A 15,576-nucleotide genomic window follows, 5' to 3' on the forward strand; every position below is an offset into this window, starting at 1 on the left:
AATTGTTTTAAGTTGTTATAGCAAAGCCAATTATGGTAGTCCAGATATGGCTACAAAAGAAATACTGCCTCTCCTAAATTTTAAGACCTGTTCATGTAGCAGATACACTTTACATGTGGATTCTATTTTTTAGTTCTTATGCCATCCTTGATTTTTTCTTTCAACAGTTTCATCCATGTAAATACTGAGTTTGGGACATTTTCACACCCCACATCCTCTCACCCTCCCCATCCCCACCTCCAACTCCACACCTCAAACCCTTTATCCTAAAAATTTCCTTACTACATGCTGTCTCCAACTCCCCCAACCACTCTGTGTTTGATTACCCATGCATGTGAGAACTTCAGTGCATCTCTGCTTATCAAAAATAATTTAATTCTTTTATATTTAATAGGTTTATGGTCCAAGAAGGGTTTATTCTCCCATTAAGTTCTTTTTTTCCCCATGCCTTATTCTTTGTTTCTCAGTTTTTTTTCATTGTCAATTTTTGTTATTCAGTTGGTTCTTTTTTTGTATCATTCTACTTTGATTCTCTCTTCCCCTTTTCTGTGTATTTTGAGTTGGTTTCTTGACTATTACTGTGAAAGCTGCACATCTTAATCTTAACTTTAATCTTAATCTTTTAACAACCTTATCTGAGTAAAACCAACTCAAGATTCAATATCTTGGGTTCAAATGAGTTCATATATCTCTGTCTCTCCCCTTTTGATTGAGGTCACATATTACATTTTTATATATTGTATGACAACTAATATCAATTTATAATTGTTATTTTATGCATTGGCCTTTTGAATCACATAGAAAGGGAGAATTGTTGATCCGAGTACAATAATCATCAGCCATGTGTTTACCATCATCAATGTCTACGCACACTTTCATTTTATCCTAAAGGTTTCCTTTATATTATACAAATTTGCTGAAAATGTACTCCTCAGCATCTGCTAATGCAGAAATATCTTAATTTTTCTACATTCTTGAAGGATAGTTGTTTCCAATAAATAATTCTAAGGTTTTGGTTTTCTTTAGCTTATTTGTTTTCTTACTTATTTACTTTTGTATTTTAAGGATTGTGTCTTGTTAAGTAGCTGGGAGTGACCTGGAACTCCTTATGTAGCCTAGGCTGGACGAAACCTAATGAAGTGTCTGTCCTGACCTGCTAGTACAGGGAATACAGACATCCATCACCAGGCTTGTCAGCCTACAGATATGCTGTCCACTACATCTGGTCTCCATGGTAACTGATGAGCAACCATGGCTGGCGTTTACTGAGGATTACTTTCCTAATACAAGGAGGCACTTTTCTCCTTTTCAGTTTTTCTGTGATGGCTTTCCATCTTTGTGGTTATTTTGAGCAAAAGACCCTGGAAATAACTGCTCCACCATTTTTCATCTTTATATGTTTCTGAAATTTCTATTCTAATCTGCAGAACTTTTAGACTGCTGAGGGTTTGATTATAAAAACCTTATAGTGTGTGTTTATATCTAAATAGAGATAAGTGTACATTTAGTGTATTAGTTTATTCATGTAGCTATGTATAAATCTGTGTTGGTATTTAATTTTTGCTCATTTATGCTTAAAGAAAACACACCCGTACAGTGAAAAAAGGCCTATTTCATAACAAGGAACAATTAAGCCCCAGGTCTTTTGGCTTTTCCTTCTGTCTGTAATAATTTCTGTCTTTCTGTGTCTTCCACATTCTTATTTGTTTTGAAGAATCTTGGGCAGACAATTTTGTCCAGTATTATTCTATGTGGGGTTTGCTAGTTTCATAATTACAGTATCATTATGACTTTGGGAGAGAGTCACCTCTGTGGGATTTTATTTCCTCATGCTTTCACATCGTGGCAGGGATATATGACATCAGCATGAGTTACCATTGGTGATGTCAAACTTTATTGCTTGGTGTCAGGAGCAGCCTTGCTTATACACTGAAGGCCTAAAATCAGCCATAGGCCTGAGTTAGTCATACATGCCTGTTAACACAAAGTCTTGGTCTCTGTGGAAAAACACTGACCATAGAACAAATAGCTATAAATCTTGTAAGCAGGCAGCCTTGGTGGAAAACTAGCAGCCTGGATAGTCACAGACCTTGTGGATAGGTAGCCTTGGTGGAAAGCACCAGCTTAGGTAAGTACAAATGAATCATAGACAGAGTCACAGTGACCTGTTCCCTGCTTCCTCACCCAGCTGATACCCTGTTCTGTAAGATATCTGTACTCCCCCTGAGAATACCTATGCTTCTGTGTCATCCCCTAGCCCACATGCTGCCTCTATGTGTATATAACCCCTGTGTGAAAAAATTAAAATCAACGGTTTGATCAGACTGTAGACAAGCTGTCCTCCTTTGCATTCACCTGCTCCTCCATTTCTCTCTTTCAGGTGATCCTCCCTGAACCCTGTTGACTGCCCTGCTGGACAGGGCAGCTTGGCAAGGAGAGTGTTTTATCATTTCCCCTTCAGTAATCTGTTCTTTGGCTGCAAGTCACTCCATCCAGCAGCCTTTCAAGGAAGAGGAGAGGACTGAGCTTCACACTCAGCTAGATGTGACAGGGGTGTGGCACCAATGCTAACATCTGCTGGAAGACTGTTTCCTCTCCCCTGGTCACTTGTTGATTCCATTGCTTGCTTTCATCAGGATGGACTTACTCATGCTTATTTCCTATTTTGAGTCAATGACACCACGCATCTATCTCCTAACGTGCTTGGGATCAGACATGTTTGGTGTTTCAAATTCTCCAAATCTTGAAATATTTGTATGTACATCATGAAATGCCATGGGACTGGGATCCCAGTGTAAACATGAAGCTCTGTGTTTGTTTCATGGATCCTCTGTATATGTATATGCAGCCTGAGGTAATTTTATAGAGTATTTTTAGTGTGCCTGTTTCAGGTGACATGAGGTCACCTGAAGGATTTCTGTATCATGTTGGCATTCAAAAAGTTTCAGGTTTGGGGTGAATGATAAAATTTCAGATTTTGAACTGGGGATGGTCAGCCTGCCTTGCTCTCTCTGTTGTCTGTTAGTCACGGGAGCACCTTCGCTTTTGTTGCTGTGTCTTTTTCTCATGCCTTATCCCTCTTTTCTCTGGTCTTTTTTTTTCACCTCTTCTCCCTGTCCCCTTCTTCCTTTCCTTCCCACTTCTTGGAAATTACTCCCTTTCTATAGAACAAGGTGTCCTAGGATTTTATCAGCCACCTTCCCCCCACTACCTGTGGGCCACACCAACACACACACACACCCACATGAAATTCAGGGAAGACACTGGGCAGGTGTTTGAAAACAAAACAGGTTCATATATATATATGACATACATACATACATACATACATACATGAATACATACATTCATACACACATTCTCAGTTTAGAGAGCCAGGTTCATCAGGACTCTGGGCTCAGGAAGTAGACAAAGTCAACTCCCAAGGCCCACGTGGCAATGTCTAGAACAAAGTCATCTACTGAACATCCATTGACTGCATGAAAGAAGAAAGCTTCATCTTTGCTCTGAAACACCAGGCGTCAATCTACCACAGAACAATAATTTCTAGAAGGTTGTAATAGCCAGCCCATGGCAGGCAGCATTCTTCTGCCTATAACAGACATAGGCCTGATAGGCTTACAGCCTTGGTGTACATGTGTAAGGGAGGTGACTCCATGAAATTCCAATGACCTTGATGTGGCACAGTCACAGGTCCCTCTGGGAGAGCAGTGTCTGGGGGAACTGTGCAGGGTTGAGAGATGACCGTTTGTTTCAACATTCACTGAGCTGATACCACACTTTTTTTTAAAGTTGTTTAATTGGCACACCAAGAGTTGACTCCCCAAAGGCTAATTAGTAGCAAATAGGAATTGCATGTGGAAAGGTGTATGCAGGGTCTCCCAGGAGTCGAGGCTGAGAGAAAGAAGGCTCTGGGCCAGGCCTGGTCTCTATTAACTCAGGTCCTAGGAGGTAAGACACCAGACAATGAGGCTGCCACTGGGGAGAAAGATGCAACTTTGGTACAGGGTCTGTCTCCAAGGGAGGAGGGCACCAGGAACCCCACATGGGGCCTTGTTCTTCTTTCTTATCAGTTCTTCAGAGACAGGCAACTAGGACCAGGATGAGTCTGCCTACACCTCTGGAGGAATCTCTCCCTTTCTCCTGTGTCTCCTTGTACAGGGAGCTGGAGAGAAATGATTCAGGGAGGTAAAGAGATACATGGAAGAGGGTACTCACATGAAGAAGAATGAAAACCAAGATGTTTGTGTAGAATTAACCAGCATGCAATGGGCACACCAATACATCTTTCTAGTCAATGAGTTTCTAAGATAATTTGTAGGGGCACATGTGGGTACAGAATGTCTTCCCCTTTGTCTCTGGATCCTTTAATAACTTCATTGGATTTCCTTCATCTTAATCCTCTATCTTTCTCCCATTCAACTTAAAAATATTTCTTTCATCTTTTGAAATTATAATATAATTACATCATTTCCCCTTCCCTTTCCTCCCTCCACACTCTCCCATATAAACCTTCTTGCTCTCTTTCACCTCATGGCCTCTTTTTTTCATTAAATTTTGTTACATGCATATACATTTATGCACACACACACAAATAAATACAGCAGCTCTTTAAATATATGAATATATATGAATATATTTAAATAAGTTCTATCCTAAATATATTCATATATATTCTATCTAAATATATATGAAACACACACACACACATGCTTTCAGGGTTGACCATTTGGTATTGGATAATCAAGTGGAGTGCTCTTCCCAGAGCAAGATGATTTCTCCTGCTCTCAGCATCCCTTAGTTGCCTGTAGCTCTTTGTATAAGGCTAAAGCCTCATGGGCTTTCCTCAGTCCACTTTGATAAGTCTATTGTTATTAGCCTTATTCATCTTACTGTTTATGAAACCTTATGGGTGTCCCTTCTGACTTTCCCAGGAGACACAATCTCACAGAAAACTCCCAATCCCATGGCTCTTCAAAATTCTCTCTTCTTTGACCCAATGTTTCCTGAGCTTGGGCACAGGAGTTGTTTTGTAGGTGTATCCATTTCAGCTGGGCTCCACTGCTGTGCGTTTTGATGGGTTGTGGTTTTCTGTGCTCATCTCTGTTGTAAGGAGGAGTGACCTTAATAGCACCATAGCCCTAAGGATGTGGTAGTGGTGTGCTTACCTTGTCAGTAACCAGCAACTTTCTAAGTTAGACTCATGATCTGCTCAAAAAGAAGAGGAAAATCATGCCTGGAACTTGAAACCTAACCAACTACCCACAGCTAGTGAAACCATGATTCTTAGAGGAGAACCTATAACCAACACTACTAAACCTACATAATTGTTAACTACACTCTCAATATTTGTCTTTACACAATCAGATAAGTTGTTCACATCCAATGTTTGAAGCTCAAACACCAGTAGTACTAGTTATTCAGCATCCGAGGCAGTGTGATTACTGTGAAAAAGAGTCTTAATCTAGCATGGAAACACAAGAAGTCTCAACCCTAGAAACAGCCAAATGAAACCCTAGGCTCGGCACATGGCTCTTTCAGTTGCTGTTCCTCTGGGTCCAGGATCCAACAAAACTCTGTAAATCCCATAGTGGCTTTGCAGCGCTTGAGTTCCCTAGATTCTAGTTATAGCTCTAAGGTTTGTTGTCTGTTATTTCTCAATTTCCCATTGTCTCAAATAGAAAAGCCCAACTCTCCCAAAAGCTTTGCCTGAGCATGAAGTCCTGTTATATAAAGTTATGAACATCAACGATGTTCAGTAGGTCTTTACTGTAGGCACTCTTTAATATTTGCTTTCCTTTAGTTAAGTTAGTATCTTAGTTAGGGTAACTATCACTGTGCTGAAACACCATGACCATAGAAACTTGGGGAGGAAAGGGTTTATTCAGCTTACACTTCCACATCACTGTTTATCATTGAAGGAAGTCAGGACAGAAACTCAAAAGGACTTGATCCTGGAGGCAAAAGCTGATGCTGAGGCCACAGAAGGACTGGCTTTCTCCCATGATTTGCTCAGCTTGCTTTCTTATAGAACCCTGGACCCAGAGATGGCACCATCCACCATGGAGTGGGTACTCCCCGATCAATACTAAGAAAATACAGATGCCCCATACTCAGGAGTATATGGGTAGCACAAATTGAACTCTGTGGGTTATTAAAACAAACAAAAGTGAAGATATAAAGTTGGGAGGGTGTGGGAAGGGAAGGGTAGATCCTGGAAGGGTTAGGCTTAGGGTAAGGTATGTATATGGTCAAAATACACTGTATGAAATTGTTAAAGAAGAAGAATATCTTCAAAAAGAGAAAAAAATGCTTAATAATATGGACGTATTTTCTCAGTTGGGGTTCCCTCCTTTCAGTTGACTCTAATTTGTGTTAAGTTGGTATAAAACTAGCCAGCACAGCTGGGATCTTGGGAACTTAACTGTTTTGACCCTTTGATTGGCAGCTGTCAGACTCTGCCCTTCTGCCCACGTATCTTGAACAAGAGCTGTCCATTAAACAATTACTGTAGCAGTATTTTTCCCCTGCTACATTTTACAATAAACTCAGTATTTTGGGAGGAGCTAATGTGGGAGGAGTAAGGAGATGAAGAGGAGAAGGAAGAGGAGGAGCTAGGCGAGAGGAGTGATGTAGGAGCCATGGAGACCCATGCACGTGTCTAAGATGGTCCTGGGTAACGATTTATATCATAAGGTTAGATATTGGGAAACAACTCTAATTGTGTGGACAAATTTTTAATTGAGCATTTAAAAATATATAAAGCCTTTGGATAATAATTAAGAATTAGAGTCTTATTTCTACTGGGTACTGCATAAATGGTGGGATGGTCTGGGCTCAGCCAAGCATTACGAAGACAGTATGGTAGATTGGCAGAGCCACCTCCCATGCTTGTGTCTCGTGAGTGCAAGGGCCAGTGCTTTGGCCTGCATGAGCTGCAGTCAGAGTTGAGCAGAGGTGATAGCATGTGTTGCTTGTGGCCTCAGGCCTTGCCTAGTAGGGAACATGGCAGCCTATAACAACAAGCCAGGTTGGGTGCTCCCAGTTATAATATTAATCATTAACAAATGACGCATCAAGTTTGGGCACGAATTCAAATTTAATAGAAATTTAAGTCTATTTCACCTGAGAGTTAAAGTTGTATTTTTATTTATTTATTTTTTAAAGTGAGTGAGTAAGTAGTGCTGAGACAAGTCACATGATTCTTGGCACAGGAACCTAGAAAAAAAAAGTTGCAGGCTGAGTTACCCTGCTGTAGGGAAACTCAGGTTGCTTTTTGTTAGGAAAAGAAGGAAGTATCTTACTTTTAGGTCAGAGAGATAAATAAATAAGCCTTCATTGTGGAGCAGTTACTGATTTAGGTGTAAAGTTACAATGTAGAGATTATTTGCTTTTAGGAAAGATTTATAAACAGATATTTTCCAAATCATGTGGGGAATTTCACACGTGGTTTGGAACTCAGATAGGGAAATTTTCACTGACTCTAGAGTGGAGAGTCAAACAGATAGATGGTATAAATAAAAAGCTGTTCTAGGCAGAGAACTGAACAGAAAGATAGTGTAAATCAGGTGTATTCAGATGATATATAGTTATATTGCCTCACAGGAGATTTGGGTTCTGTATAACATGGGCCCCACAGGAATTCTGGGTTCACTTTCTGCTTGGCAAAATAGGAAAGGCCTAAGAATAGGCACATACAGTATTTTAGTTATTAAATTGATTTTATTTTCAAGATTGATGTGGTTTTCAATCTTGTTATATTTTTCTTCTGGAAAAAAGGTCAAGATAAAGATTTTTCTGATTACTGGCTCAAGGAAATTCTGTTTTGGGGAAAAGGTTTTGTCTGTGTGTTTTCAGAAGAGATGATTAAGGTATTTCTACTTCCCAGAATTATGTGGATTAGACATGACAGAGGCAGGCGGCCAGAAGACTAGATTCCAGAATTCAAACAAAAAATTATTTTGATACTAAAATTTGTTTTGAGAATTGTATATTGCAGAATACACAGCCTTGCTGTATCTACTCATCAAACAAGCTGAGCTGACCTGCTCAAACCTCTGATGTCCCGGAGTTCCAGCTGGATGCAGTGAAGACACAGACATCAGAGGCTTATCAATTTACCCTTCGCTCTGCCCCTCTTCTAATATCTCAACGCCGGTATTCAGCTTGAAGAATTTAATGAAGAGTTGGCACCCCAATTCCCTGGGCTTGAGGACTGAGGTGGTTAATATTAGGCTGTCTTCCTAGGGAAATGTAATGGTTTTATTGGAACAGGGAGGAATAGCTAGAATTGATTACATAGCCATAACCTATTGGTAGAAATCTATATAATTGTTACTAAGCTGAAGTTACACTTTCTTAGATTGTACTAAATTTATTTTTATTTCAAATTCAAAGGTTTCATTGGTATATTTCCTTCTATTAATTCAAAATTGGTGGGTACAGGGCTTAGACCCAGTCCTTTAAATTTTTTTAACTGCTCTGAGATGGTTAGCTTGTGAGTTAAGGGCCTATAGGAAACTCATGGCTCTTAGTTTATTGTTAGGGTATTTTCTAGATTTTAATTAGAAATAGTTGAGAGGAGTTAATGGACAACAGTCCAGATTGCTTTATGTAGATAGTTGGCTTTCAAAAACATCAGAAGTCCACAGAATTGACAATACTAACATTTCTTTATTAAAGTTCATTTGAATAGAGACTTGTCTGCCCCTGACAACTTCCCTGTCTTAGATTCTAAGAAGAGATTGAGCATCTTTGGAGTTATTCCAGTTGTGGTGAGACAGCCACGAGGCAAGAATTGCCTCTTTTCATCTACAGACAAAATACTGTCCAGAAAAAGAACATACTTGTGAAATAGTCTACTGATTATATCTGCCAAGACAGAGTGATCAGCCCTTCAATAGTCTGCATTATACGTCTGTCAGATGATCCTGGGCCAGAAGGCTGAAGACCAGATGCTCCAACAATTTGAAGTATAGGGACTGTCCAGGTGTTCAGCAGTCTCTATAAATTGGCCAAGTTTTGGAAGCTATGCTTTGTGCTTCACCTATTTTCAGTTAATTCATTCATTTTGGATTTCTGATGGGGTTGAAGACTTATAGTCTCATAGCCAACCCAGGCTATTTACTTTGAGATAACAGATTTGAGAAGATAGTTTTCAGCTGACATTCATTCTAAAGCCAAGACATGAGCCAGGTACAGAACTATAGTCTTTTAAGTTAAGATAGATGACAAGATTCTTTTTATTGACAATATATTGAACTGGGTATTAGGTCTATCTTGTACCTTACTGTTGCAAATTGGTAGAGTTGTGCTCTAATTATATTTTGAGAGAACATTTTTTTATTCTAATAAATTACTAGATAGATAGATAGATAGATAGATAGATAGATAGATAGATAGATAAAGACAGGACCTGATGTATCCCAGACTGGCCTCAAAATTGCTATGTAAGTGAGACTGGCTGCTGAAGTCAGAACTTCTTGGAAGACCATGCTTTAGTCATGACTATTCCAGACAACTTATGCTGGCTGTGAGACAGCTCTCAGTGGCCATGATAAACTTCAATGAGTTCAGAGTGACCTTGCCTCAGAGATACAGCTGTTCTTAGTCCAGCGTCAGAAGAGCACATCTGCCAGAGACCAGAAACTCAGCAGCAAGGTCATGATTGACTGAAGAGAGACTTCATACACAAGGCCTATAATTGGTGGAACTAGAGTTCACATATGAGAAGCTGCTACTGGTAGAGTCCAGAAGCTGTACACACATGTGCCACAGCAAGAGAAGTAACATGATTTTCTGTAGGCATTCATTTTTTTGCAACTCACTTTTGATAAGGGTTAAATCTCTCTTCTAGCCCACCACCTAAGAGAGGTAGTAGAAGAGAAAAGTTATTAGGATAGGGGCGAAGTGGACCTGTTCAGCAATAATTTTTTGAGAGTGAGATTGATCTTTCTCTGCAGTTCAGTCCCATAGCTAATGCCAAATACGACTTAGCAGCTACAGTGCAGACCAGTCCTCTAGGCAGGCAGACCCAGGCATGAACCAGCAGCTACTGTTCATTCCTTTCCGCAAGCAGACACCAGGCAGCTGTAGTTCAATCCTGAAGAAACCAGGCTCACCAGCCAGCTGGTCGCAAGCTCTTGGAGGCAGCAAGCTGCCACAGGAACCTCACGAGCAGTTCTTGGGTGAGTTTCTCTCAATGGCAGCATTACCATGAGTTGAGCTCAACAACTCCATGCAAGGCAAACCAATACATGTGTCTCTTTAGTGAAGAATAGTGGGGTGCAGGAAACCAAACCAATGGTCAAACCAGTGTCTGTGGGGTCGTATTCATACTTCTTCATCACAAGTCCTTTCATACATTTGCTATATCCAAACGTCTTTTCATCTGTATCTGCCTGAGGAAAACAATCTTTCATATTTTTGCTTTAGTAAGATATCCTTCCCCTGTGTGCTCCAGCAACACATCATTTGATATAACTGACTTTCCAAAGAACTAGAAGTTTCCACATCAGTTTTCAGCCTCACTGTCAGACAGATGGGCTTCTCTTGTGTACGCCCGCCTCCGTGCTGAGCTTCAACACTCAATTAAAGCCTCTCCTGAGTCCCACTGTTTAAAATTGTCTGCTTGTTGCCCTTATCTCACTGAGTGAGCTGAACTGGTAGCTTCAAGGATACAAAGAAATGAAATACCGACCTTCGAACTCCAGGCACCCATTGGCACTTCTAGTGACCAAAAGGTGATCCTTAAGGTTAACAGTTTCAGGAGACTCCCATGACTGTCAGCCCTCAGCTTACTCAGCAGCTGTGAAATTCCAGAGTGGTCAGAACAGACACCATGGAAAGCAGGAAGGAGCTGTGTTCTTCTCTTTCAGGAGAGAAACACCATTAGCTACCTCTGTGTTGCTGATAAAACCCCATGACCAAGACAACTTAGAGAAGAGAGTTTATTTTGGCTGATAGTTCCAGAGGGTTCAGAGTCTATCACAAGAGAGAAGCATCGTAGCGAGCTGCAGTATGCAGAAGCAGAGAACTCATCATCAAAGGCAAGCATGATGTGAAGAGAATTAACTGGAAGGACCACATAGCCCCTGACAACATACTTCTTCCTGCAAGGTCACAAATAATACCACCAACTGGAGACCAAGTGTTCAAATATCAGAGCCTTTAGGGGACATGCACATCCAAACTGCCACAGTAACTATCTGGTCTAGGACTCAGATTCCAACATTATTTTAACAAAGGCCACTGTATGTGGTAGTGACAAACACAGGAGGAGGCATTCCTGCCACCAGAATAGAGGAGACTTGGGCAAGACTATAGTCAGTTTCAAGAGCCACCTGGAACAAGTTAATACTATATTTTGAGTTCTTGGGGGGCCAGGAGAAGAGGTTAGCGGGTAATCCTGAAGCCAACTTGCTATAAGGTGTGGGTCCCTGCTCTGGAGTGCGTTCCACGAAGATCTCTGGCCTGGACAGGTGCTGAGGTCCAGGTCAAGGGGATATATTGTGAGTGGGGGTGGGTGGTTGGAGAATGGGGGTGGGGGGTTGGAATTTCCTCAGCTGCTGCCTCTGCCCACATCTCCACTGTCCCTACCCAGTTATTCCCAGGTGCAGCACCTGTCTCTTGGGGCTGAGCCAACCAGGGCTGGACCTGTGAGAAGCCAGCTAGCCAGCAAGGAGGGGAGGATCATGAAGGCACTTTGGAAAAGCGTTTTGGGAGAGCATATCTCTTCCCAAGTGTTACAGCTCTTGCAACAGAAACTCTCAGACACTGAGATGATTCTTGCACACCTTTAATTCTCCTGAATAGGGCTCTTACATACAGTTTTGGGATGGGTTAGGGTCTGGCAGCAGATAGCCCCTATTGGCTTGGTCTGAGAGCTTAGAAATACCTCATCTACATGTGGGAGAGCCTGAGGCACTAATCCTACTGATGGCCATAGACTTCTGTGGGAGGGGCTGTGGAGGGCTGAAGCTAAGTGAAAGGGAACAGGGGTCCAGGAGCAATGCTGAACGCCTTCCATCCCATTAGGGTCTGGGGTTTGAGGCCTGTGCTCGATCAGGCACCCAGCTGCCTCTCACAACCCACCACCCCACAGTAAGGCTTTTCTACATGAAGAAGAAATATTTTTAACCTTGCCTCTGTTTCTGTGCGAGTTGGGTGACAGGACCCAGTTGATGTCTGGGGAGGATCTAATAGAGCCTGTGAGTAGGAAAGGGATATTCAGGGAGAGAAAGAAAGCAGTGAGACCCAGATCAAGATCACTGAAGTCAGAGACAGGACATTCTGGAAGGAGCTAATGGTGACAATAGCAAGGGCACATAAGCCAGGAGACTGGTGGGGGGGAAAAGAAGTGAGGATCCAGAGACCATGAAGGGAGAGGCCCTGAGGACTGACCACTGCCCCATCCCAGGGGATGGAGGGCAGATGTGTCTGTACATGAAGAAAGAACATGACAACTGACATTGTGGGCACCTGGTGTTTTGTACATTCTAGAAGAGGACTGGAGCCCTGGACACCTTGGCCCATAGGCCAGAGTAAACTTGTACTCTGAAATCCTGAGATCCAATTATAATCTGTAAAATGAATCATAAATTCTTGCTAGCCCATATAAAAGACACACAACCCAGGTATTTTAATTATAAGCTGTAAGCCTAGCGTGGGCGGGTTTTAGAGCTATTATAACTTATACCTCAGCCATATGTTCTTTGTTACTTGCTGTTTCTCCTGGCCATGTGCTCATGGTTCTCTCATGGTGGCCTCCTCTAAACTCTGTGTCCTTTCTTTCTCTACCTGTAAGCTCTAGCCAGGTAACTGAAAACTCACCTCTCTCTATCACAGGCTTTAACCTTCTATTGACCAATTAACTTGGAGGTCAAGGTTGCACAGCATCATGTGGTGTATTGAGGATCTCCTCATCACAGGCAACCAGATCTTGGGAGCCAAGATTTAGCATTTGAACACATAGCGATGCCAGACCAACCCATTACAATAACCCTGACATCAACTCAAGTCCCATTGCCATTCAGCACTGCTGAAATTTTAGACAGACCTTTCAACATTGTAAAAAAGTCCCTGCTTCCTGCAGCCCATGGAAAGTTGAAGGGACATCAAGAATTTTATGGGTGGGCACAGCCACTGCCCAAAGTTTGCTGGTAGTTCCTAATCATTCCTATGAGTACATCCTTGTGCAGTGCTCATGCTGAAGAACAAAACCCCAAAATGTTCAGTGAGAAGAGAAGGCAAGCAAGAGGTGATGCTCTGAGCTGTGGATGTAGGAGAGGGACCCAAGGCTGCGTCAAAGGGAAATTACCAACACCACAGCCACCAGAGGTTCTGAGCATGAAGAATTCTCTAACCACCAACTTCTAGTGGTCTAACATTGGTGAACTAATCTTTCTGTGGGTAATTTACCAGATTAATCACAGACCTATTTGTCTGAGGCCTTAGGGGCAGGTGACTTGATCATCTATCGAAATCTCCTGATCATTGTGGCAGCTAGTATCATATGGAAATGTTAAACACATCACAAATCAGAGTAATTCCAAATGTTCTCAGGTGTGTGTGTGTGTGTGTGTGTGTGTGTGTGTGTGTGTGTGTGTGTGTAAAATGAGTGTCTTAGACTCATCCATTTGAAGAGGTAAATTCTGGACTGTTTGACAGAGAATATGTGGCAGCATCCAATTCACAAGCCTGATGTCAATTATCTATCACTAACCCCAGGAACAGTCACGTTGAGCAATGGACTTGTCTGGATCTTTGTTTGTAAAACTGAAGAAATACATGATGACTAGGAGTCCTCTTAGCTCTAGAAACTTCAAATTCTAGGATCTGAGAATTATCTTCCTTAGGGCTCCTTTGATGTCACGATTCCTCATGCTGTAGATGAAAGGGTTGACCATGGGTGTCACCACTGTGAAGATGACAGAGGCCACTGCATCCTGTAGTGTGTAGGAGGAAGAAGGATGCATATAAACCCCCAGGATCGCCCCATAGAAGAGGCAGACCACAGTGAGGTGAGACCCACATGTGGACAGGGCTTTCCTTATACCATGGGCAGAGGGCATCTTCAAGACTTTAGCATAGATGTAGGCATAAGAAACAACAATGCATACAAATGGTGTCATGAATATCAAGGGACCCTCAGTGAAGGCTGCAACATCATTGATGAAGGTGTCAGAACAAGAGAGCTTCAGAATAAGATAGGGATCACAGAAGAAGTGGTGCACTGCATTGTAGGAACAGAAGGTGAGTCGAATCATGAGGAGAATGTGAAATAGAGCGTGCAGGTTTGTGATGGCCCATGATATGGCCACCAAGAGGACACAGAGTCTGGGCCTCATCATCATGGTGTAGTGGAGAGGGTGACAAATGGCCACATAGCGATCATAGGCCATCACACTCAGGAGGAAGCCATCCATATTGCCAAATATGAACAAGAAGTACATCTGGGCCATGCACTCTGTGTAAGAGATGGTCTTGCTTCCCAACACGTGGTTCACCAGAGCCTTGGGGACGGTGACTGAGGAAAAGCAGATGTCAACACTGGAGAGGTTGGCCAAGAAGAAGTACATGGGTGTGTGGAGATGAGGGTCCCAGATGATGACCAGGATGATGAGAAGGTTTCCGGAGATGGTGACCATGTACATACCCAAGAACATTCCAAAGACAACCTCTTCTTGCTCTGACTTTCCAGAGAATCCCAGGAGGAGAAATTCTGTAGCTGTCTGATTGGGACCATCCATGTCTTTGTAGGAGAAAGTGAGATCATACAGAGAAATTTTATTCACCAACACGTGAAAGATAATGAAGTTTGGAAATATATGCTCACTGGATGAGAATTTACTGCTAGTAGATTGATTGCCTCACTGTGTATTTTGTAGCAAAAGAGTGGTCCATTTTAAGAAGACTGCATTCTAATGACTGTGGTTTTATTGATTCTACTCTTGTTTGTCTAACTATGTATTATTTATATTATATTATATTATATTATATTATATTAATTATATTATATTATATTATATATGTATGCACATTTTATACAATAGTTAACTCAGTCTAGGAACTGATAAAATATATCACACTGTATATATAAGGAAACCGAGACCTGGACATCCAAGTGATTCATCAAAATTTGCTGATCAATATTAATGAGAGTTCAAAACAAGCTGATGGTCTTGTTCTCTGTGTTATACACATATTGGCATGTATGTACACACATACACAAACACATGTGCATCCTTGAACATATGCCACGCACAGCACACACATTTCATGAAACACACGGACTACACGCACACACACTTTTCTCACAAGTTCTTTTGTCTGACCAAAAATGTCTAGGCTCAAATAATCCTCCTGCCTTGATATCCAACTAGTTGGGACTATAGACAGTTACCACATCCTCAGCTATTTTCATGTTATATTGGCTACCATTTATTGAATTTTAATCAAGTAAAAAAATACTGCTAAGTGTCATGTATAAACCTGAAGGTTTTGCTGTGGTTTTTCTGTTTTCTCACAATTTGGAAAGCCAATAGGCTTTGATAGTCCTGCCTGGTAGGTGGTTCT

General features: G+C 41.6%; 1 protein-coding gene across 1 annotated transcript; it reads right to left on the reverse strand.

Moving 5' to 3' along the window:
- Window positions 1-13,829: 13,829 nt before the first annotated feature.
- LOC114628029 (olfactory receptor 1361-like) lies at window positions 13,830-14,750 on the reverse strand. The gene has a single exon (XM_028775982.1). The coding sequence runs from the start codon at window positions 14,748-14,750 to the stop codon at window positions 13,830-13,832; it is 921 nt and encodes a 306-aa protein (XP_028631815.1).
- Window positions 14,751-15,576: the final 826 nt, after the last annotated feature.

This window comes from Grammomys surdaster, unplaced genomic scaffold (genome assembly GCF_004785775.1).
Source record: "Grammomys surdaster isolate TR1022 unplaced genomic scaffold, NIH_TR_1.0 262, whole genome shotgun sequence".
In the NCBI taxonomy this organism is placed as follows: Eukaryota; Metazoa; Chordata; class Mammalia; order Rodentia; family Muridae; genus Grammomys; species Grammomys surdaster.